The following is a 25,884-nucleotide window of genomic DNA, read 5'->3' on the forward strand; positions in this document are numbered from 1 at the left end:
ACCCCCTTTATTTTGGAAGTTTTGGGAAAAGCTGAAATAAATTATAAAAAAACTAACAAAAAATGACAAAAGTTTAAAAAAAAAGAAAAAATTAAAAAGACGGCTGGGGGGTTCTACACCCTGTCTTTCTATTTTTTTTTTAATGCTGAAATAAATTATAAAAACTAACAAAAACTGATTTTTTTTGTTATAGGCTTAGAAGCCTACTGTAAGGAAAATTTATTTGTGAATTTTTGTGGAAATAATTATTGAAATAAATTAAAGTAAAAAAAATAAAATTGAAGAAAAAAAAATGTTTAAACTTCAAATTGAAATAATGAAAAATTAACAAACATTTTCAAAAATTTAAGAAAAAAATAAACTGCAAGGAAAATAAAATGTTGACTTTTGACGGGGTTCTGCACTATCTTTTTAATTTGGGGAAATGCTGAAACAAATTATAAACAAACGAACAAAAATTATTTTAAAAAAATACCAGGAAAACGAACACATTTATTAATACTGACATGCCATTCATTGCACTATAGGGGGGGGGTAGGCCTACAAAAATTTCCCTTCAGCTGAGTGATAACAACGTGTGCATGTACTATTTTTAATCAAATTCAAAACGGCTGGTACTTTTGATCATGCCGTTTCAAAAGAAAATGTGCGGTATCGGTACTAGGTTTTTATTTTATTTCAAAAGAACCGCCAACGGGAAAAAAACCTAAATGTTGAAGTAGAAACTTCAAACTTGGCACCCCGCTGCCACTAAGAAGCAACTTAAGTCGTCTTAAACCACTTGTGAGTATTTAGATGGGAATATTCTAAGGATAATCCTCCAGCTCAAGTGGTCTTTAGCAACAACATGCAACATGTGATGCGATTAGCCAGCCCCCTCCCTGTGCGTGCCATTGTTATGGGAAGCACACAGAGTGTTTTGTAACTAGTTGCTTATTGAATTACTTGTTTGGAGCTTTTGTTGAATGACCATTGAAAGAATTGGCAATCATGATCAAAAAAATAAGTTTTGAAGTCGGCTTTGTCACAAATCGCCCAACATTTAATACATTTCGCGGGTGAGATTTTCAAAGTAGCCCAAATGTCGCGAAATCGCGGGAGCACTTTCTTTGTCGCGGGACGGAAGTTGAAAATCGCCCAATTGGGCGCCCAAATCGCGGGTTTGGCAACCCTGTAATTACCGCTAGTCTTCGGATAGCTCCGGAATCGATAGGTCATGTGCGCATATGAATATTCATAAATTTTTCAATGATTTGATTGGTTGATATTGCAAATGACCCGGATGCAGCGCGAGGAACAAAAAAGCTGAACGGTTTGTGAAAGACCTGTTTACGTCTGAAAGGTGAGAATTAAAATCCAATTTCTTAAAAATCCTACTTGTTCTCTTATTCAGATAAGCAGTAGGAACTGCGGACATTCATGCTATATTAATTAATCATGTAATGTTTCATTTAGCTAATGTTATTTACTCAAATTTGCAAAAGATAGACTTTATGTGGGTTACAAGTCTGCCGAATTTGGCACCCTTTCCCCTTGTTTGTAAACAGTCAATGTTTTTCACTACAGCTCGTGATCCGTGATACAGGTTTAAATTTACCTTCTTCTTACATTGATCTTGCTGTATTTCATCTAGAACTAGTACAAGGAACTTATACGTTGTCTCTGGACAATGAATGTTTGATTTGTACAGCAGATTGGAAACACAACAGACGAACAGTTTAACCCGGACAGGGTCTAGTCTAAAATACTATACAGCTCAACTTACCGTACTTTTCCTAACCAGACAGTCCATACCAAAATTGTTACTACACCTTTACATTTCATCGAATCTCTTTTTGATGTCTGTCATTTTGAACATCACACTTGAAAGATGTATGCTATGTTAGGTATGATCATCAAATTTTCAAGTATGATATTTCACATTGAAATTGATTTATTTAGAAAGGTGATTATTTAACTTAAAAAATGAGGGGTCAACCATATCTGTAGGACAAAAATTAGCAAAGTTATGGGCAAATGTAATTTTCCAAGTTCTGTGACCATCATTGACGGTACCTTACAATGAATTACTGTACAAACAAGCAAGTACATGCAACATTTTTCAGTATGGCGATCCATTTTACAGAAAAGCGATTTCATTTGAAAAAAAATTACTATCACTGTATGATAACTTCAGTCTCAAAGTATACCAGTTGACACTTTATCTTTCTATGTAAGGTTCCTGGCGTCTAAATTTCACATTTTTGTATTTTCCTATGGGGATTACACAGTTAAGCCATTTCTGTGGTCACAAGTAGGAGTTGAATGAGGTCCTCTGTAATAAGCAATGTGGGCATACCTAGCTATGTAGAAACTTTATTTTGCAATTTCATAATTTGCATATTATTAGCATATTTGCAAGAAAAAACATGAAAATCAATAAATACCTATATTTTTCACAATTTCAATATTTTATCAGAAATTAAGCATGTAGGCCGTTTGTTATGACTTGATGAATGAAGCTGTTAAAACAGATTTTGATATTTTTGCTTATTTTTCCTTTTTTGCCCCAAAATGTGTAAAAATCAAAATTTTTGGATGACCTATATTTTCTTTGAATATTTATCAAATTTCTTAATTTAGGTATAATACAGTGCAGAAAAAGATGTCAAAAAATCTGTTAAACAGATTTCCAATAAATTTTCCATTTTGGGGTTAAATACTCAATTTTCATGCACGGGATATTTGAAACATAAAATGAAAACATGTCCATTGCACTTTTTCCTCGAGATGTACTATAATATCAAGGTTACGGATATATTATAATCCTTCTTATCTTCACTGATCCATCAGATACCTATTGTTATGAATGATCAATGAAAAGGTTCAGAACTGGGCTACTAATGGTCTGTCAAGTATCTATAGTTATTTTCATGACTGTCAACTCAAAAATCATGCAAGGACCAAGGTCGAATGTAGGAAAAGTATGATCAGTTGAGCTGTAGCCAAAATAACAATTTCTCGATCATGAGAGGATGTAGTTTGGATATTTTGGTGCGTACCAACGCGCTGGTATACACGCGCGATCTGATGCCAGATAAGCGTTCGTTTACGCAAATGGCCACAAAAAAGGAATTGTCTGTTTATGCAGGAAAGTTTTCACTGTAAAAAAAGTTACCTATAAGAAGTTACCATAATACATGTAGGAACAATTATTTTTAACTAGGCGGTTACCCGTATTTCGCGGTTCTCGGCTGTCATGGTTATTGGCTTTTGCAGATGGATGACTTAACGAACGCAAACCTGAGCTTCCTTGGCCTAAGTTACACCCACCCACCCACCAAGTTTGAGCTCCATGAGCAATTTGAAATCTTTGTTTTTTGACCTATGACCTCTAAAACAGTAGGTCTGACAAAAAGGTCACAGTGGAAACTTTTGTTTGTTAGTCCAAGGTCCACCCACCCACCAAGTTTGAGTTCCATAGGGGCAATTTGAAATTTTCACCTTTCTGACCTATGACCTCTTAACCGTAGGTCTAAAGAAAAGGTCACCGTGGAAACTTTTATTTGTTAGTCCAAGGTCCACCCACTTACCAAGAGTGAGCTCCATAGGAGCAATTTGAAATTTTTACCTTTCTTGACCTCTTAACCGTAGGTCCGACGAAAAGGTCACCGTGGAAACTTTTATTTGTTAGTCCAAGGTCCACTAACCCACCAAGTTTGAGTTCCATAGGAGCAATTTGAAATTTTTACCTTTCTTGACCTATGACCTCGTAACCGTAGGTCCGACGAAAAAGGTCACCGTGGAAACTTTTGTTTGATAGTGCAAGGTCAACACAATGATATGGCTAGATTTGCCATTTAAAGTGTTTGAAATTAGACTTTAATTGAACTTGACCCCGTCCTTGACCTTTGACCTTAAAAAATATAAACTCGTTCTTCCTCATACCAAGCTCCACCCACCCACCAAGTTTGAGGAACATGCGACCCCCAGTCTCCGAGAAAATAGGCGGACAGACACACACGCACCCCCCACACCCCCCCCTCCCAGATGGACAGACGATGCGTATATTATTATATAGATAGATGATGTCGATTATATTCATGCCTTAATATTCTTACTAATTTGGTGTATTTTGGTCATAAACGGGTGTAAGAAAGACTCCCATTCTGCAATCTGCAAAGATATTGGACCAAAGAGTTATCAAGTTACACAAAGTGAGGAATTTTCAGCTTTCACCATGTTCACCTGACTCGATTGACCAAAAAGAGGATTTATTAAACATGTTAAAGCGAAGCGTTTGACACCATGGGCGGAAGTGTTTGACTATAATAGGCCTACAATTATTATAGGCATAGGCCTACTTAGCATGCTTAGTGCCGTTTACCGAGAGAAAAAATTTTGGTCACAAAAAAGAAAAACTATATAATACGGAATTATCTCGAGGTGGATTCATATCACATAGCCAGGGGTAGCGCTAGGTTTTAAAACAAGGGGTCAAAAATTTCAAATTTTGTGAAATTATGGATCCAATACAATAGAAATAAAGGGTTCAAATTACCCTTTATTGACCCTTTAGCAACCTCAACAGTATAATTTTGTGCGCCAAAAGCTAAAAGAATGCGCCCATGACCTCACCGCATAGCGCAAGTTAGCTCTACCCCTGCACATAGCAGTTCAATTAAAGCAAAGTTAAACACTGGGTTGCCTATAGCTGTAGAAAAACGTTTGGCCTATTAGGCTATGATATTATTTTTGTAAATGTATGACACATTTTTTTGAAATTGAATAGTCGGGTGTTGTCTATATCGCATGCATTATAAATTCAGTGCACGTAGTAGGCCTAGGTCTTTACCCAATAACACAAAATGTTTCAAACATTTAAATGTTGGATTATAAACTTGCCGTGTTGTGCGTTTCATTATGAAACGTTCTACAAACGTATAACCTTTAATAATAGGCCTATAATATACCGGTAGTGGTTAGGCCCTACCCAACATTTAGGCCAAAATATTATTAAAACAAATTAAACAATTTATCCAACACTTGTTTAGGCCTAATGTTGAAAAAAAACCTTGATTCTGGACTAGGCCTATAACTTCATACCATCTATTGGACCCTACTGTCGTAAGCCTACTTTGGGGGGGGGGGTCCAGGTCCGTTATCAGTGGAAGCACGCTGGCAAAATTTGGTTTTATAGGCCTACATGTTATATTTAAGCTGCCACTTTTCTTGCGCTCAGCAAACATTGTTTTCTTTATTTTGCGGCCCTGGTTATCGCCGGTGCGCAAAAATAGCATTGACACGCACAACACGCATCGTTCCTTGCGATGTCTGCAACGCAATGCCGAGCACGACACGGAGTACGCACGCGTTGAAAAGAGGCGCAGTAGTCGAGTCGAATCGGGTGACGACGGAAAACCCTTAATTTGATTATAAATCATAATTTCGTAATACACAGCATCATCCCCCACTTTTCTCAAAAAAAAGTTCAGATTTTTATATCACTGGAATTCTGGAAACCTCTGGCTACATAAAATTTACATGTACAAAAAATAAGCCCAATCGCCATTGTGACTTCCGGTTTTTGAGAGCACTTTAAGGACACTTTGACCTCTGACATATCAGGGAAATTGCTCTTAAATTATTATTTATTATAAATCTATTATTGTAAAAATGTTTAAATAATTAATTTATAATATAAGAAATATATTTTTTTTATTTGTTTTTATTCTTGTAAAACTTTTTAAAATTATTTTTGTATGAACAAACACCAATATTTCTGAATTTTCGCGATAGGTCAAAGGACAAAGTGTCCTAAAAATGCAAAAACTGTACCACAATGCATTGCAAACTTCTAATGCCGATTTGGCTTATTGCATGCAGATTAATTTGTTTAGCAAAGATATCGTGAAATTTGAATTTCGTGCTTTGGGTATTCTCTTGGTCGGGCTGATGTCACAAAGGGGAAATAGCCTTGTAAAACCAGTGTCGCATGTGCAGCTCCCTTTCTCGGCGCTTGTGCAAAGGGGCCGAAGGGACAATGTTCCCGGATGTCCGACCGAGTGAATACTAGAACAGAACGAAATTACAACACATTCTTAGTCAGTGGGAATGGTCTAGTTCGTAGACACATTTCTGATTGGACAATCGCATGATTTGGTGCCGTCTATCAGGCCGTGAAGCGACCCCACGTGAGCCACGTCATCATGCGTCTTGATAATGCGTAACATGCGTGTAGAGGTGCGCGTATGTATCGCGCTTGATGCGTAGTCTAAGTTGTAAACAAGTTCGTTCATTTTATAATGAGGGGAGTTTTTATGAAGGTAACTAGTTTTTGCTTAAAAAATTTGTTTACAGTTATTAAAATAATATTTAACTAAGAATGAGAATAAGCGATAGGAATTTTTATTTTGCCTATCCTCTACCTATGATAGAGCGACAGGCAGGTCCAATATTTTTATCGTAGTGGATACCGGCTGCGCCCGACAAAGTTTAATTTGATAAAATGAGCAATTGGGTTACTCAAGAACTCCAGCTTCGAGTTTGCACATTATGCATTCAATGCTAGAGTGCATTGCACTAGATCCTTTTTCGGTCGGACAGCGGTGCAATTTTTTGCACCCTCCATATTGGCTTGATTTCCCCGCAAACAGCTGTCGGCTGTCGATCATTACCTTACTTCGTTTTATGAATGAAATTTGACCTTTGAACAAACTATTCCGGTTAGTTAGATTGCAACAGCACCATCATAATTCTTACACTTGACTTATATTAAATTTTTTCCCCCATTTTTTTTTACTTTGCAGGAGCTACATATTGTGACGAATCATTGACCAGTTTTGTCGTGCGGATTGAAACAAAATATGGCAGGAGTGCCGAAAAAATCCACCATGGGTGAATTTGATGAGTTGGTGCATTACACATCGATACTCACCAAGGGAGATGAACAGGGTAAGATTGAATTGACTTAGTGTGGGAGTGTTCCTGCAGGTGGAAGGTGCATGCTGGAGGAGAACCTACATCATGCCTATCTTTCCGGAGAAGAAGAAAACAAAACAACTTTCAAAAATGGAATTCTAAACATCAATTACATACAAATCAATACCAACTTTAACAGAATTAGGCATAAAATAATGATTATTGATGAAAATATGGATTTTCAGACCCCCTGTCCGAATACTTGTTTTGGCCGGCACCTTCTCATTTTTTTGGCCGGCACCTTCTCATTTTTTGGCCGATTTGGATGAAAAAGGTGTCAAATTGCTCAGGAGATCAAACCGCATCAAATAATTCTGGTTCCCTAAGAAATTTGAAACATCACCCTTTTTAAAAGGCTGTTTAACCTACCCCTAATTATACTAGAACTTTTCTTAGTTGAAAAGGCTTTCTGAATTCAAATAAAAATCTATAAAAATTACCCTTACTGTAGCTAAATTGTAAATTTTCCTCACTCAGAATTTATCAAGTTTGTGAAGAGCCAAGTGGACTGCACCAAGAAGTGGTTGACAGCAGAACTCGATAAGACACAACTCCAGCAGCAGCTGACTAAGATGACGGCGGAGAGGGCGGGTCTGGAGACCAAATTAAAACATGCCAGGTAATTTTTTTAGTTTAAGGGCGTGTTCACACTATGCCTGTTTTGCCCTGGGTCCTGGGTACAACCTGGATTAGACCCGGGTTGGTTATAAGTGTGAACAGGAAAAAACCTTAAAAAATCGACCCGGTTCAATTTTTTTCAACCTATGAAAGAGTAGGTTAAAATCCGGGTCAATTGTAGTGTGAACAGAAATTCACTGTTTGACCCGCATTACTAGAAGTAAACGCAACCATTATCACTCACTTTCTATTGTTTCTGTCTGCACTGGTAAAAGAATGATTCAGTTATTTGGCAATGATAAAATCAATAAACATCTATTCCTGAGATAAGAAAACTATTTTCATGCAAACAAATTACTAGTATTATCGAATCAAGAAGTACAATTATTTTTGTGAGTTTTTAACCCAAAACAGCTACAAGTAGCAGCTAGATAAATTACATAAGGTGGAATTAGGAAATAAAAGTTTCAAAAATCAGCATAATTACTACGGTCGGGAGCCTGCATATCTATCGGTAATGACAGAATATGTATACGCCTGCATTTTTCAGTAGGCTTAGGCAAAATAATCAATCCAGGTCAATTTTCTTCATGAGAGTGGCTATAGTGTGAACAGAATTTTTTTCAACCCGGGTCCCGGGTAAATAATTCATATGTGAACATGACCTAAGGGTGAAGCCACAGAAATAGGTCAGGGAGAATCTGGACTCCGTATTACCACCCTGTATTGTGACGCCATCGGCCGGGCATGGAGAAAATTTGTTGGGTTCTTTGAAGTTCCGGCAGGCACATAATAAAAAATGTCATAATGAAAACACTAGATGCATTTTGTGTTTGTGTTGCTCAGGCACTGCACTGCAAGGTCTTAGCCAGTGGCATGTATTTTCAGGGTCAAAAATTTGCGACCAAGTGCGAGAATCCGTTTGGATTAATAGAATGTTGTTGTTGGAAGGGGGGTGTCACAAGTACTTCCACACATTTGTCTGGGCCAGTGACCACTAGTGCACTATGCACTAACACAACAAGGGTGGCATAGTGGCGCAGTGGTCCAAGATTTAGACTCGTAATCACGAGGTAGCTCAAGGTCGTGGGTTCGAATCCTCGTGTTGCAATGTTACGCACAATGTAGGCAAGGCTCTTCACCCCTATTGCCTCTCCCCACCCAGGTGTACAAATGGGTCCCGGCTTTATTCATAGCGAACCCCACAGCAACATTATACATGTATGCAGGGTCGCAAGTTTAGTCAAAATTCCTGCACTTTTCTTTATTTTCAGTCCGTTTCGGAGGCTTTTGGCCCAAATTCATGTATACTTTTCAGGCTTTTTCCTTCAGGTCAGCTTGCATCCCTGTATATGTAGGAGTCTGGCCTGAGTCACTTAGAAAGTGAGATGCACACTCTCTGCCCTGTAAACACAGGTTTATCCCCTTTACAATGACGACTGTCAAGGTACTAACGATATATTGTTTTATGCGATTGCAGGAGTCAGGTTGACATAGAGATGAAGAGGAGAATGAAGGCTGAACAGAAACAAGAACAGCTGGTAAGAAAAGTTGGAAAAGAACTTTTGTTTTGTTTCTTTGCAGAGATGTAAATCTTGGACATAAAAAAAAAATCCAGAAATGTAAAAAAAAAAATATTTATTTTTCTTTTTTTTTTGCATTTCCGGAATTGGATGATGATAATTTGTCATAAAAAGAGCCAAAAAAACTTTTTTAGGAGGGGGTGATACCCTGCAGCGTATTTCCCGGACAAACCCCGCTAAATGTTCCATACTGCGCTCGAGCCCGCAGCCACCTGTCCAAGGACCAGATGGATTATCAAGAAATGGATATGTTGCCCATTTACATCCCTGTCTTTGAATATGTCAAAATCAATGATTGCAATCATGCCTCATTTAAAGCTTCAGAAGCCAAAGCTCTACATTCTCAGGGCAAGTAAGTTGATGGTAAATGTGTCACATATTTGGACAGCCAGTCCAGTTTTTTATATCATGAAGTTTATATCTTATCTTGTAACCAAAACAGTCTTGATTCCAAGATTTGGGTTAAATTACTGCAGCAGTTTGGGATAAGAAACAAAACCATACATACATGTATCACAATGGCACCAAGAACAGCATGGGTGGAATGCGTTATTCCTGTTGAAATCCATATAAACCCCATATGGAAGACATCACATGACCTTAATCTCCCTCACAGGGGGTGTAGATTTTGAATGGACCCATTATTCAGGTAACCCACTCCCTGTGTGGGAGATTAAGGTCATGTTTTCCATAGGGGATGTGTGGATTTCAACTGGAATAACCCAATACTGCCATGGGTGATGAGGCTACCATGTTTTTGTTCGTACCACAATAGATACATCTCAGGCCTACAAATTTACTCAGTCTGACAAATTATGTATTATAATGTTAGGTCTTTCTTCAGATATCAAAATTTCAATTTTGATGGTGGAAAGTGGGGGGATGAGGCTGTCAATCTGTCAGGCCTTCATTTTTGAAAATTGCTGGTGCAAATCACTCTCCTGAGTTTACTAAGGTGCTCAACAAGGCGCTCAATCTTTTAATATCTGTATTAAAACATCTAGGGATTCAAGTAGTGAGGAGCTCAGTCAATCACCTGGAATGTTGTTCAGGAGAGCTGTAGGAGCTCTGGTGCAGTCGAGCTCCTCAAAAATAAAGGTCTGATCTGTTCACCCACCTTTAACATGTGCACACCAATGTTGATAATGGACAGTTGATATTATTATTATCTTTGTTACATCTGCAATTTTGGGACAAAAATGTCATACCGTAACCACTCAGGTATAAGCCCCCCCCCCCCCAGATGGCAGATTTCACTTCAAAAATGGGGGTGGGCTTATAACCGGGGAGGGGCTAGTACTTGAATTTAGAAATAAAAAAATCATCCCCATTTGTACATGTATATGCCCAATGTACCAGTAATTTCTATCATCTATGTCAATTTCATAAAATTCTAAGTGTGGAATGTTAATTATCAACTGATATTTTTTAATATTTGTTCTGAGAGAAAAGCATTTAACAACTTGGCCAAACTTTAGTACTGGGCTTATAGCCGAGTGCACCCTTGTTCCCAGAATGTTTTGAAAAATAAGGAGTGGGCTTATACCTGAAGGTGGGTTTATACCCGGGTGGTTACGGTAATTATTAGATAACATAATGACTTGGAATGTAAATATGACTTTCGTAGACCTGATATTGAACATGTTGGTTTTTTTTATCACCAAGTCATAATTTTTTTCAAAAAATAAACTCCTGTCATATTTTTATGTGCAAATTGTTGAACATAAATGACCCCTGGTTCATCCAAAGTGGCCCCCTGGTTCACTCCAAATTTTTGCCCTTGTTGAACAGGAGAGCCAAGTCAACCTGATCCGTGAGCTCCTTAACGACAAAGAAAAAGGCACTCTCTCTGAAAAAGAACGCGAGAGCCTAGCCTTCCTCGACAGGACCACACCTGTAAATGCAGATGGTACACCTACCAGGCGGTTGTCTGCAATCCATGAATCCTCAGGAAATCTTCTTGACCCGTCGGATCTGAGCTACGACTACACGGAAGAGGATCTTGATGTGTCGTACTTGAGGGACGGCAAGAAATGGAAAGGTACTGGCTCAACTGTAAAGAGGGTAAGTTATATTTGGTTTATTGTTTGTGTTTTTAGACATTTATCTTGAGATTTTGGCAGTAAATTTAAGTAGTATAGACATTGTGTTGCCATATCATGTATGGACTACAGTAGGAATTCCAATTAAGGTTTTACCGTCGTTACTAAACCTATCGACGAAATTTTTTTAAATTGACATATTTTGTACATTAATATGTGTAGATAATAAATCAGGAAAAAAAACAGGGGGTTGCCGAGACATCACTTTTGAGCTACAGCCGTTTTAAAAGAGGTGTACATTTCCAAAAATCTCTGTACACTTCAATGGCAAAATCAGCAATTTGCCCAAAATATATCACCTTTTAGTTGTATAAAAAATTGTCGAAAAATTTTTTTTAAAATTTTATATATGTTATGAAAAAGAAAAAGCTCTGTAAAATCGCATAAAAAAAATTGGGGTACGGACCTAGTTTTTAGCGTAAATTGACCAAAATAGGTCAAAAATACATTTTTCTGCGACACCATGCGTAGTTTATTGCGTGCGTGGATATTTTTGGTGCGTGCCAGCAGCGCTGGTATGAAGCGATCTGATGCGGATCAGCGTTTATTTACGCATATAGCCACAAAAAAGGAATTGTCTGTTTACGCGGAAATTTTCACTGTAAAAAAAGTTACCTAAGATACTTAGGCTAAAAAGTGTCCATAATTAGGAACAATTATAATGATGTCGACTATTAAGGCTAAGAATATCAAAAATTCTTAGCCTAATTCTAATTTGGTGTATTTTGGTCACAAGCGGATGTAAGAAAGATTCCCATTCTGCAAAGATATTGGGCCAAAGAGTTATCAAGTTACACAAAGTGAGTTATTTTCAGCTTTATGTTCACCTGACTCGAATGACCAAAAAGAGGATTTATTAAACATGTTAAAGCGAAGCGTTTGACACCATGGGGGGAAGTGTTTGACTATAAGAGGCCTACAATTATTATAGGCATAGGCCTGCTTAGCATGCTTAGTGCCTTTACCGAGAGGAAAACTTTTGGTCACAAAACTATGAGCCCTCTGGAATTATCTCGAGGTGGATTCATATCATCAATTGTTGCAGTTCAATTTAAAGCAAAATTAAGCGCTGGGTTGCCTATAGCTGTAGAACAGCTGGGTTGCCTATAGCTGTAGAAAAACGTTTGGCCAATTATGATATCATTTTTGTATAAAATGTAGGCCCTATGACACATTTTTTTAAACTGAATAGTTTTGATGGTGTTGTCTATATCGCATGCATTATGAAAATAACAATCAAAAACATTGAACACTTGCTGCAAAACATATTCTTAGTTGGAACAATGTTGCCAAAATAATATATGTCTACAATAACATTTTCACATGTTTTTAATTTTGTTGTAGCGTGTTTCATTATGAAACGTTCTACAAACGTATTTATAACCTTTAATACGCCAATATACCGTAGTGCTTACCCAACATTTAGGCCAAAATGTTATTAAAACGAATTAACCAATTTAACTAACACTTTCGTTTAGGCCTAATAGGCTATTAAAAAAAACTGATTCTGTGTTTGTTTGGTAGGCCTATAACTTCATACCATCTATTGGACCCTACTGTCGTGAGGCCTACTTTGGGGAGGGGGCCCAGGTCCGTTATTACTGGAAGCACGCTGGCAATATTTGGTTTGTACATGTTGTATTTAATATATGGCCATGCGTTTAAACCTCGCCGACTTTTCGTCACACACAGATTTTTGAAAATCGCGACACTCTTTCACCTTCAAATGCCCATATTTTTCAAACCATACCCCCCAGCATGATGAAAGTATACATTTTCTGAAAGGAAATTGAACAAGGAATCCAACAAGAGACTCAGAAACACTGTCAGATGTAAGGTTCTAATGCTACAGTTATGTTAATGACACAAAACATCAACTGACAGTGGTACTGGGGTATAATGTCACTAACATTTCTGTGTTACCCCTGCATCTTATTTTATGTCATTTTCTAATAGATCAGAGTAAGGGCTTTCCTGCAATATATAAATGTATGGGGGTTATCACTTTCGTAAAATGATACAACCCTTCAAAAAGTGACCGAAACAGAATTAATTTTTCTTATTGTCTTGGAGAACATTGGCCTATCATATACCCTAAAGCAGCTAACTATTATAACTTTTTACAAAATAAAAGTGTAGATAATAATGTCAGCTTTCTTTTGATACCATATTTGTTGATAAACACTAAATGTTAGGAAAATAGCAACACATTTGCACACCGACTTCGAGGCTCCCAAATGGAAACTTGGCTTACAGTTTTGTGCAGAGTGCCCTGCTACCTCCACAACCCCTGCCTTGGCCAATTGGATTGAGTCCCATTCTATAGATGTTCAAGATATCTTATTGACACCTTTCCATAATTGATAATTGGTGTTTTAGCTGTCATTTGATACCAAATTTACTATCAAATCTTTTTTATTCCAATGGTACATTAAAAAAACTAATGACCACAGTGAAAAATGTGATGCCACTCCCCCCATTTTAGATGTCGAGTTCAAAGCACATGACCCTATCATTAGCTCAAGGCAGTTTATTGTTTCAACTATTTTACAGAATAAAAGTTCAGATAACAATGTCAGCTTTCTTTTGATACCAAATTTATTGATATACACTAGTTTTTAAAGAAAATTTCAACATTTTTGTATCGCGAGACACTAAAAATGAAATTTCCAATTGAGTTTGTACATGGTGAGCCGCTGCCTCATGAGCCGCTGCCTCCACCACCCCTGACTTGGGTCATTGGATTGAATGCCATTCTGCTTCTGTTCAAGATAACTTCATGTAACTTTCCATAGTTCACCATTGATATATTAGCTTTCATTTGGTACCAAATTTATTGCCATAGCTTCTTTACTTTCAAAGATATGCTCAAAAAACAAAACGATCATGGTGAAAAGTGTGACACCACCACCCTTTTTGGGTGTTCAGTTCAAAACGCATGGCCATATTACTTATTAGAAGTGACCACTTTTTTTGCGCTCAGCAAACATTGTTTTCTTTATTTTTTGGCCCTAGTTATCGCCGGTGCGCAAAAATAGCATTGACACGCACAACACGCATCGTTCTCTGCGATGTCTGCAGCATAACGCAGAACACGACGCTGGCGTCATACGCGCTTGAAAACAGGCGCCAATAGTCAAGTCGAATCGGCTGATGGCGGTAAAACCTTAAATGAGCGCAGCTTTCAACAGCTTTACTCGATGCTAACGCTATCGTATATCGCGTATATGTCAAACTACAACACGAACGCACGACCTTGGTTACACGCTAACCAATCATGAGTGAGTTGGCATGGTTGGATTCACTTCCGTGATATTCACGCAAAATCATGCACGCTGGCGTACATCGCACAGTGTACGTAAAAAAACCACTATTGAAAGCTGTGTTCATTCAATTGGAATTCCTACTATAGTTAACCATTTCAATAACCCTAACACCCAAAAATCTTACAAAATCTTACGATGAAAAAATATGCGCATGCATGAATCCCAGGGTCTGCGATGACGCAATCAGCCTAAGTGTCATATCGCGCAGGAATTGCTGGCGGACCGTGATCGTGTGGTTGGCATGCGAGGGGTCAAAGGTTCAAATCCCGGGGGTGCCAAGTCAAAAATTCTTCTTCTCCTGGACTTTTTCGGATCTTCTTTGACTTCCGATCCCAAAAAGCAGGGTCCAGTGTTAGGGTTAATCTGGTATACCTGTATGATCTGTTGTTTCAGCCATTGGTGCACCGATAGACAACATGTTATGTGGAAATAATTGGAAAAACGTGTCAAAACCAACATGACATTCAGGGATGTAAATCTTCAGGAAATTTCTTGATTTCATGAAATTTTGCTTGGATGATCTTATAGGAAATAGAGAAATAGAGAATAGATGAGTATATATGGGAAACACATTTTCAGGAAATGTTAAAGCAGTTTCAGGAAATCTTGACATTTCCCTTTTATTGACAAAGCTCCTAAGACCCAACAACTTTTAATTGGGCTATATCCAGTTGAGATCCATTATACACCCCCTATCGAAAACATGACCTTAGTCTTCCACACAGTGGGTGTAAATTTCAAATGGAGTCACTCATTCAGGTTATTTAATTTGAAATTCACACTCCCTGTGTGATGTCATGTCTTACATAGCAATGTATGGATTTCAACTGGAATAGCCCAATTAATTTGAAAAAGACCATAGTTTTATCCATCATATTTATTTGATTTTGTTTTCATTCAGAGACCAAGTGCTCCCCCACTTGAAGATGATGATAGTCCACCAAAGAGATCAAAAATGGTATGTAACTGAAGTGATCAGATCGGTCAGCTCCGAATCGGCCCGAGTTTAGCCTTAAGTGTCTGATCGAAAGATGGAATTTGAGGTCAGCTCCGAATCGGTCCGATTTTAGCCTCAAGTGTCTGATCGAAAGATGGGATTTGAGGCATTTTCTTGAAATTAATAACTGCTCTGAGCATGTTTTATTATAGATCAATTGATGAGTAGGGGAAAGTTCACTAAACTTTACGACGCTTCGTAAGTCTCAAAATCATTAAGTAATTTCTGACCAGTCGTAAGTTCCATTCACTAAACTTACTTACTGAGCGGTACCCTTCGTAAGTAATAGGGATTTACTACAGGGACCCTTCGTAAAGTTACGTCTAGTATTTGGTATTCGTAACTTTACGAATGGTTACCTGAGTTACGAAGGGTTAAAGGTTTAGTGAAATGGACCCTGTATGCCTTTTTTGATTGAAGCAAATCGGACATTTTAGTTATTTTCGTGCAAAATCAGGATGTAGGCTTCAAAATTTGGGACAGCAATTAACAAACAGATTGTATTTTGCCAGAAAAGCTGATTACGTCCAGGTGTCTATCAGAGGTGTTATTTTTCTTGTTGTAATCGCTTATTATAGAGTGTGTCCTAATTAATTTCGGTGTAGGATGTGTTATTTTTTTAAATAGTACAGCTCAGGATCGGATCGGCTGATGTAGCAGCACAACAGACCTGCCAACAATTATTTTTCTTGTATTTCATACAGGAAGAGAGATATACAATTTCATGTAACAAAATCAAAATACTCACTAGTTTAACGGTTTCGCTTTTCATGGACAAAAGCATCATCAGAATATTGATTGATGATCACTTCTTCAGGTTGGACGAATTCCGACCACAGAGTGTGTAGAATTGACACTCAATAGAGGATCATGTGACTTAGATGGTGGGCCCTGTCGTCCCTGTTCATGACTTTGGGTCCTCATTCCTGAATCCATATGGATCAAAATGATGCACTTGTCGGCTGCTACATGTGTCTCATTTCACATAATAGTTAGGAATAAATACCAGACTCATGTCAAGTGTAGGTCACTTCAAATCTTCCCCAAGTCAACTTGTATAAGGAATGTTCTTTGTATTCCTAAACCATATGACTTGGGTTGATTTGAAGTGACCTCCATTTCAGAGATGAGTCTGGTACACAGAATTAGAGAAGGAAAACCGGGACTCCCTATACCGCTACGTACAATCGCGCCGCCAGCTATGGAGAGAAAATTGGGGGTATTCGGGTCCTTGCCGACGGTGCGCGGAGACGAAAGAAAACAATTCTGCGTCTCATCTGAAGCGTTGTCGTACTGCGCATGCTAGTCGCATCAAGTCGTCTCTCAAATCGCCCATCATCTATGTCGCTTGCATGACAACGAATGCCTCGGCGCATTCGAGGGAAGCGAATACCCCAATTTTTGCCCCATGCCTGTATCAAGATGGCGGTCGAGTCCTGGTTCTCTGGTTTAATTCTGTGGTCTGGTATTTATACCTATCTATTATGTGAAATGAGACACATGTAGCAGCCGACAAGTACATCGTTTTGATATGGATGTACGCATATTAGTGTTACACTCCTTGCCAAGGATTTTTGAATTGTTCCAGTCTATAACATGATTTTTCTGTACTACGTGATTCTGAGCATTGGGACTATTTATACAAGAATTCATAATCTTGTGTTATTTTGTTAAGACCAAATGAAAAGCTCATTACAGTATCAAGATTAAATATGACTTTATTATTGTATTATCAGGACACATCAACAGTTGTGACAACCACAGTGACTGTGCCAAATTCAGGTCACGTAATAGCGGAATCCAAAATAGAAACTACGCCAAACGTGAACATGCGATCACGCAAGAAGTCTACAAGAGGGCATCAGCACGCTGGACACTTCAATGGTGAGTTTGCTAACTTCAGTTTAGTGACATAGTAAAGAGGTTTAGCCAAGGTGCAGAGTGGATGCAAGTAGTTGTTGACAGTTGTCTTACAGGCTGAATACAACTAACAACATCAGAATTAACAACGCGTTCGAGGCATGAAGCACACATACTACGCGTTGTAGGCACCTTTGCAACATTCGGGAAGTATGCATGCTCATCAAAGGTTTACAGCAGAATACTATTCATAGGACAGCCACTCATAACCATACAACTAAAAATTGCATGTGAGAGATAATGGGAAAACCAAAGTAATAGTTGTAAATAACAAGAATCGTGGACGAAAGTGATAACAGACCAACTCCAAACAGTCAAAGTCTCAGCATCACCCGATAATGAGGGCTGATTGTTCCTTGAAATGCGACATCTCTAGGTATGGATGAAGATGATGACTCCTTCTGGGGCAACCCAGAGAACCAATCCCTCAAGGCAGCTCTCTTTACAACAGCTCCCAGTAGCCCAGTCAAGACAGCATCACAACACTTACACATTGTCTTTTGGCAGAATCTTGCTCACTAGACACTAATATCTTGTTGCTTTTCATCTCTTTGTATTGATGAAGATGATGACTCCTTTGGGGGCAACCCAGAGAACTAGTCCTTGAAAGCAGCCCTCTTCAAATGCAACAGCTCAGTCAAGACAACATCATCACAACATTTTTATTGTTTTTGGCAGCATCTTGCTCACTCGTATCTCTGCTGATTTTTATCTCTAGGTATGGATGAAGATGATGACTCCTTCTGGGGCAACCCAGAGAACCAATCCCTCAAGGCAGCTCTCTTTACTACAGCTCCCAGTAGCCCAGTCAAGACAGCATCATCACAAAATCATCGCAAGCATGAGTTTGTTACTAAGACTGTGATCAGGCCTGAATCTTGTGGACCTGTGAGTAATATATTAGGGACTGGTCAATATTATGGCATCGGGAGGGAGCAAGATATAATTTTAGGGTTGATTATTATATTTCTTTCTTAAACCATAGATTTTAAATACCGGGATAGAGTATTCGCGGCACAGCTTTGATCTAGCTTTGCAACGCTCGTAAAACTTACGTAACAAACTCAGCAGGCAGCGATCCTAGAAATCCGATATAAACGCTTGCCTCGCTGGCCTCGAATTTTCCCAGCATGCATAGCGATGTAAACAAAACACGTCGCTAGACCGCCATCTTAAACAGCTGTTAGTTCGTTCGTACCGAGAAAATTTGTAAATCTAAATCCAAATTATCATTATTTGAATTATTTTGAAATGAATGTTGAGCCTGAAGGTTATGAGAAGTTTATGGAGTTTGAAGGCGTCGATCTCAATACCCGATTTAGTAAAATGATCAGTGTGTGCGACGTGATAGTGCATGATTGATACTCGATCGAATTCGAAGCTTTTTACACACGTGGAAACTCAGTGCATGAACGATGTTGTTTTATCATATTTTTTGTTGAAGTATCGTTCCAATTTTGGATCATTGCCCGTTTTTTACGTAGACTTGTTATTTGTATACTTCACGTTTTAATTATTTCGCGTTTAGCGATGATTGAATGATAATAATTGTCATGATTGCTAAGCTTTAATTTCATGCATCATGCACTGCCAGTATCCTACCGGTATACTGTGTTTGTTGTTAGACATGCATAAAATGATAAATGCACTCAAAACAAGCTTGAATATTATGGGATCGAGGTTCTAGACATGAAAAAAAAAACAATTCACTTGAAAATCTGATGTAAAAAATGGACAAGTCGTGTCATTGAAATATCATGCTTATTTGGTCATATTTACATTGATTGATTCTTTAATTTGCTTGAAATGTGTGTGTCGGGAGGGGGGATTCGTCCTGAATTGCATAAAAGTAGCTGAAAAGAACAAAAAATGGGTCATTTTGGCCCAAAGTGGGGACCCCACCCCCCCCCCCCCCCCCCATTGACACCCAGGGTCGGTTGGTCTAGCATCTTTGTTTTTTCGTTTCTTTGCAGATATAATTAATTTGGAGACTCCGTATAAAGCGGAATATTTCTTCCAGACATATTTTCTAAATAATTTCAACCAGAATTGCATTAGTAAAATACAAACTGGCTGATGGCGTTCTTTAATTTGCTACTTCTGACTGGGCGGTTTTTATATTTCTTATCCGGTGGATCAGAAGATGCAGCATCCCTTCCTTCCGAAGAAAATTATAGCCTTCTTAAATTAGGCACAAATGTTTAAATCAACAAATAATGAAAATGTTGAATAACTTGCCTGTCCAATAACTCCCGGAATCAGTTTTGCCGTGTCTATATCTGTATATCTTTGGCAATATTTAAGCCCCCCCTCTTTGGAATCTGCCGTAAATCAGTAGTCCATGATCCAGAAAATACTGTAAAATTATCCTTGTTGGCTTTGGATGTGCCCATCTGCCTGCTAACTCATCATCTTTTTTCTGTCCATGTCCCATGATGTGCGAGTTTATACCAAACACTATGCACGACTACCAATGACATGTCAACAAACAACCGTACTGCACGAAAAGCCCCGGCGAAAAGCATATTTTGCTGGTGGTGTAAATCCATTTTCACGCCAACATATTCACAATTTCGCAGTCAACATGTATTTAGAATTGGTGTTTGTACACAAATATGAAACTAAATAAAGATATTGAGGTTAAAAACTTCAATAATAATGTATGTGACGAAGCTTTGTGAGTGTGTGAATCAAACAAAGCAAGATTGCTTGTTTGTTTACCTATTTCCACGTGTGTGAGGTTCGCAGTGTATTATACCATGTTCCGATGAACCGATTTTGATGAAATTTTGAGAAACCATCCAGAAGTATCTATGATTGAGGTCACATAATACAATTTGCGATCAACCAATCGGATAAATTCTTTTTAGCCTATTGATTTTGGGGTCAATGTACATGTTTGTCCTATGTGGCATTGCGTGTGTGACCTTTTGGAAGTACTATAGTGCGAGGCATAAATGAAACGTGGCGCTGATTGGCTTAATGTTTTTCAGAGCATGCTGACCTCGCTCGCTGTTGGGGATATGTTTGGAGGCCAATCTGTCATCGGAGTAGCATGTACCGTTGCAATGCTTGCTCCCAGATTTACTGGCGGCACGTTTGAAGTTCCGAAGAAAACTCTATCCCGGTATTTAAAATCTATGCTTAAACCAAGAGGACAATTGCAAACTTTTTAAAGAATGTTGGGGTAAATGTGCAATTTTAAATTTTCAGGATTAAAAAGTCAATGGGCTATTCCAGTTGAAATTCATACACCCCTATGAAATACATGACCATAATCTTCAATTGAAATGTAGTGTGTGGGCGATTAAGGTCATGTCTTCCATAGGGGGTGTATCATGGAATGTTCCAATCTCATATTTTGTACAAGTGTTGTTATCAATTAAATATAATTTCTTTGAAGAGCAGTTCTCATTGTTTAGTGAGCAAACTCATTTTCACTTGAACTTTATTAATGTATGTGCTTCCCTTTTTCTCATTCCACAGTGTGGCAAGAAAGTTAAATTTGGCAAATATGCTTTGAAGTGCAGAAGTAAGTATTTCTCAAGTCTTTGAAATATTTTGATTACATTTTTTTGCAAAGACATATCGCACTGGCTAATCAATCCCATATTTAAGAACTAGATCACACGATGCTATGCAAATTGATCGGCGAACGAGGTGCTGATGTTATGATGAAGTATTACAATTAAACAATTAGAACCCGACTTCATGTTTACGCCATCAACTGCCAAATCGGGCAGTGTGTAAGATCTATGCAAAAGGGTGTAGATTCATTGTTGGTTTACAGTTGTGAGATGAGCTCATGACTTGTTTTCAGTGTAAAACACCAAGACCTTTTTGAATCAAAGTTTTCAGAAGACACCCACTTTATAATTCTGGGTCATCACCCAGCTGCTGGGCGCAGCACTTCTTGTCATGGTTGTATGTTGTCAATTCAAGAGTGCTAATAATGGGAATGCATGTGGCCTGGTTTTCTGAATGATGTTGATTTGAAAAGGTCTAGTGCTGACAACCAATTTGAGCACAGATCTATCCGCCATTGAGACGACATGTGATCGGTTGATAGATTGAGTCCTACATCTAGTGGAAAGATTACAAGTTACTGTTATTATAAAAATTGGAAATTTTGATGTTATTGAATCTTGAAACTTTCAAAACTTACATTCTTATATACACAAATAATGAAATATTTACACTAATTTAAAGTGAAATCACATAGTTCTTCCAACATTGCTTTTAAAATTCAGTATTTCTGCTTTTAAAGCATTTTGCAAGCTCATTATAACACCTCATTTGCTAAAATTGATCAAGGGATACATAGTGAAAAAAGCATTACAAATTCAATTATTTTCCTTATTTTTTCTGTCTATTTTAATATCTTAAAAAAGCACTTTGCAGCAATAGCCCTTTTGATGTACTGCATCACAAATGAATTGGTCAATTTCTCCAAATCAAAGCAAAATATTGTTTTTTTGCCTTCGCTGTAGCCCAGAACGGCGGAGCCAGGCTTTTGAGCTTGCCCAAATCGTTCATTCTGGGCGAGCCCAAGCGGAGTACCCCACTCTCAGAAATTAGCGATTTATAAAAATCTGATATAAATTTGTCACAGTATTTGTCACCGTTGCTTTAACCTGATAAGGCATAAACAAAATATTTCTTGTTTGCTGTAATAAATGAATAATATATCAGGGTTGTAGTCGGTTAGCCTTTTTTAATTTAACTTTAAATTTTTTTTTTACTGAAATTAGAAACAGTGCTGTTGGGATATTCTATTTTAGGTAATTACACAAAATATGACTGTTTGGTATTTAAATTACAAACTTGTTTTCTGCATTTGAAAAATCTTTTCTTTTTTGGTGTGAAAGTTGGAAAAAATTAGAGAATTGGCAGATGTTTTTAATGGTTGGGCATTTTATTATGGCAAACAGAAATTTTGTTGTATGGCCACGTGTTTTGAACTCGCCACCCTTAGCGTTACATCACAAATATTATGAATTTTTACACCAATCAAGTTTCAAATTAGAATATCTCCACAACTATCAACCCTAAACTAGCAAAAGTATACATTTTTGGAAAGCTGAAGGCATAAGCAATTTAAATATACACATTTCAACTCATTGTACAGGGTGACCTTGAAGTTATACAGGGTGGAATAAAAAAAATCCAAATAAAAAATGGGTCACTTAATGCATTGCTTATTACTAACTTGCAGTTATAAACTGAAAGTAAACAACATTGATTTGGTTAGAGGTTAGGGGGAGCCCACTGATTTTGGAAGAAAAAAAATCACAGCTGTTTGGTAATATCGGAATACAGGGTGTCCCAAAATATGTTCAAATTTTTTTACAATTCAACATATTTTGAACTGAAACATTTTACCCCTAGCCCATACAAAAAAAGTAAGTCCATATTTAGATTCCTCATCAAATTTCCTCTCAGAAAATGTAAACTTTGACTATGATAGGATAAGTAATTAAAATTTAGGGCAACTTTTAGATTGTGAAGACATCCGCATTGCTTACTACAGTGTTTAATATGAAAACAGGTAGTTTTGCACATAAAAGTTTGCATTTCATAGACTAAACCAATCATAAAGAGTTCAAAATGATTCAAAACAATTAGCAGAATAAATAATCTTTCAAAAGAGCTCTTAACCATGTCTGTAGCCCATATGGATGCAAAGATATGATCAGTTGATTCAACAGCACACAAAAATCTTTATTTCCCATAGACTTTGCACATACCGCCACCGCCTCATCCGCCACCGCCTCATCCCCCACCTCGGTCATTCTGAACTCAAACAACTCTAACTCCACTATCTTAGCTGATAAACAATTCTCCTTTGGAGGTCTTTTAGGGCACACATTTAGCTACAACATGACACCAAACACACTTCAATACCTTTTGTTTAAGCAGAGATATAACAATTTGAACGAGTCTCGATTTGGAAAAGCGTAACAACACCACCATTTTTGGGTGGCGAGTTCAAAACGCGTGGCCGTATACATAATATGAAAGCTGTACGTGGCACATGGCTATCTGTGCTTCTTAGGATTGCAGTTTTGTACTTAGGATTGCAGTTTATACATAGCTACGGCACCAGAGATCAACCCAGTATCATATGAAACCAATAGTTGCTTGCTGTCTGCTGTGTAGGCAAGACATCTGGGATTACCTGGGATGCTGATGGAGATATCTCCTAAGTATTCACCAGATGGAGAGAAGCAATGGATGCACTTATAATGATGGTCACAAATACAGATGATGTCCTCAATGCAGGTAATTCCTACAGGATTCCAGCTTTGTACATGAATTGGATGGTTGACAGTGTGTAACAATTGTCCACCATTGTCTACAATATGCACTGAGTTGTTCCAGTTACTTACGATGATTGCATCATGTGATGTCACAGCCAGTGAGTGCGGTGCAATGCCTACCTTGATGCTTGCAATGTGAGATCCATCCTCTCTGTGTTTGCTGATATATATCTGGTTGAGTTCTCCTACCAGTAATTGACCCTTAGCATCCATGGTTAGACTTACTAGTTTAGTGTCTTCAGCATTTGAGGGTTTGTGTTGAGGTGATACTGCAGGCCACTTTTCTCTATACACTCCATCTGGACCATAGACTTTAATGAACTGTGTGTAATCAGCAATATAAAAACTACCATCTGGGCTTACTCTGACTTCTACAGGTCGTGAGTGTGTCCCTGGTTCCAGTCCTTGCTTGGTATCTATGCTGAATTTGTGCACTCCTTGTTGACTGTACACCTCAATCTTTTCTGCATCATGATCTGCTACACACACATCTCCTTGATGGTTGACTGCAATGCCAATTGACCATTTTAGCATACCAGGTTCACCCTCACCAATCTTCCTCTCCAGCTTCCAGGGACCACCAATCAGTTGTCTTTGTCTGGCTGCCTTGGCTGCTGCTTCCTTGGCTTCTGCCGCTTTGGCTGCTGCTGCTCCTGCCCTGGCTGTATCAGCAATCTGTAGTGTTAAGAAAATGTTTAGGTGATACATAGGTGACCTGTTTACTTTGTAGTCATCATTTGTTTGCATTACTGAAATGTAATACTTTGATGAAAGTTATCATTATCCAAAATATTAAATTTATAAAATATTTTTCTTGTTCGTCAACAGGGTTATCGGAGACCCACTTTAAAGTGATTTAGTTCGCTATTAGTAGGCATGTCCACTAAAAATTGAAGTACTTTTAAATTGATTCGGACCTAACTTATTGGCTGGGAATTGATGAAAGAAACATTTTGGCGTTTGAATAATGTAATCGGACGTTTCATTCCAGCGATATGGCCTGTCGAGTGTCACAGTTTTATATACGGCTGCTAGAACATGTTAAAAAGTTTAAGTCCAAAAAGGAATACAAACAGAAAGTGCAATTTTATGGTGCTTTTTCTTAATTGATTTATAAACTACAACAAAAAATATAAGACCTCAAAACCCATGTGGTTTGTTTGGTGGAACCTCAAGTATGATCATAGATGGCTGCCATGGAAAAAATTTCCATAGAGGAGCTGAACAATAAGTCCATTATTTCAAATGAATAGCGGAAGTCTTAACCATTGTTCAATCTTTTAAGGGGGTACTACACCCATTGCATTTTTTTTTTTATTTTTTTTTTTTTTTTGAAGAAATGAGAAAAAGAAATTGGACAAAGTGGTATGCAAAATGAAGGGCAAATCTTCTCGTTCAATTGGTGGCATCAGTATCAATGACGCGCGTACATACTTCTAATGGTATAAGCCAAAAAGTGGTACATCACTGATGTTTTAAATTCACTTCATTTTGGAAAGCTTACTATCAACGGATTTCGTTAAAATTTTGGATATGTGTTGCTAACACATTAGGGAAATAATGTTGATATGTAAAATGGGAATAAGTGGTCCCTGATTTCTTTTATGACTTCATGAACTTGGTGCTCCACAACTATCAAAAAACGAACCTGTTAAAATGCTTCTATTTTCAATGTTGAGCTATTTTTTGTATTTTGAACTTGCGACACTATTTCACTGAAACAGGTTACCACAACCACACTACAGCAATGTTGAAAAAGATTGTATTTTTTGTCACCTATACCACCATATTAGGTAGTTTTCCGTAAGCTTCATTTTTGTGATTTTGGTAACTATTTTATATTTATTTGCCCAATCCATCTCAACTAGGCAATCTAAATTGTACTCACCATTTACATCCCAAGGTATTTTAGTATATCCACCTCACACATTTCCATTATATATCCAGTAACAGACAAAATATCAAAATTGATGCCTCATTATGACATGTATGATATCACAGACTATCACATGTATTCAAAATTGATGCCTGAATTTGACCTGAACCAATTGACCTATA

The 25,884-nt window shown here is 37.8% G+C and overlaps 1 protein-coding gene across 1 annotated transcript in view; it reads left to right on the plus strand.

Moving 5' to 3' along the window:
• Positions 1-1,244: 1,244 nt before the first annotated feature.
• LOC140161717 (rac GTPase-activating protein 1-like) overlaps positions 1,245-25,884 on the plus strand; it is a 62,196-nt gene continuing 37,556 nt past the window's right edge. The window contains exons 1-10 of the mRNA XM_072185017.1: positions 1,245-1,342; positions 6,789-6,933; positions 7,438-7,579; positions 9,059-9,119; positions 10,953-11,225; positions 15,491-15,547; positions 17,323-17,470; positions 17,883-17,993; positions 18,225-18,394; positions 20,993-21,038. Coding sequence (XP_072041118.1) covers positions 6,846-6,933; positions 7,438-7,579; positions 9,059-9,119; positions 10,953-11,225; positions 15,491-15,547; positions 17,323-17,470; positions 17,883-17,993; positions 18,225-18,394; positions 20,993-21,038 — 1,096 coding nt within the window. The 5' untranslated portion in view covers positions 1,245-1,342; positions 6,789-6,845. The remainder of the gene's footprint in view (positions 1,343-6,788; positions 6,934-7,437; positions 7,580-9,058; positions 9,120-10,952; positions 11,226-15,490; positions 15,548-17,322; positions 17,471-17,882; positions 17,994-18,224; positions 18,395-20,992; positions 21,039-25,884) is intronic.

This window comes from Amphiura filiformis, chromosome 10 (genome assembly GCF_039555335.1).
Source record: "Amphiura filiformis chromosome 10, Afil_fr2py, whole genome shotgun sequence".
Classification (NCBI taxonomy): Eukaryota; Metazoa; Echinodermata; class Ophiuroidea; order Amphilepidida; family Amphiuridae; genus Amphiura; species Amphiura filiformis.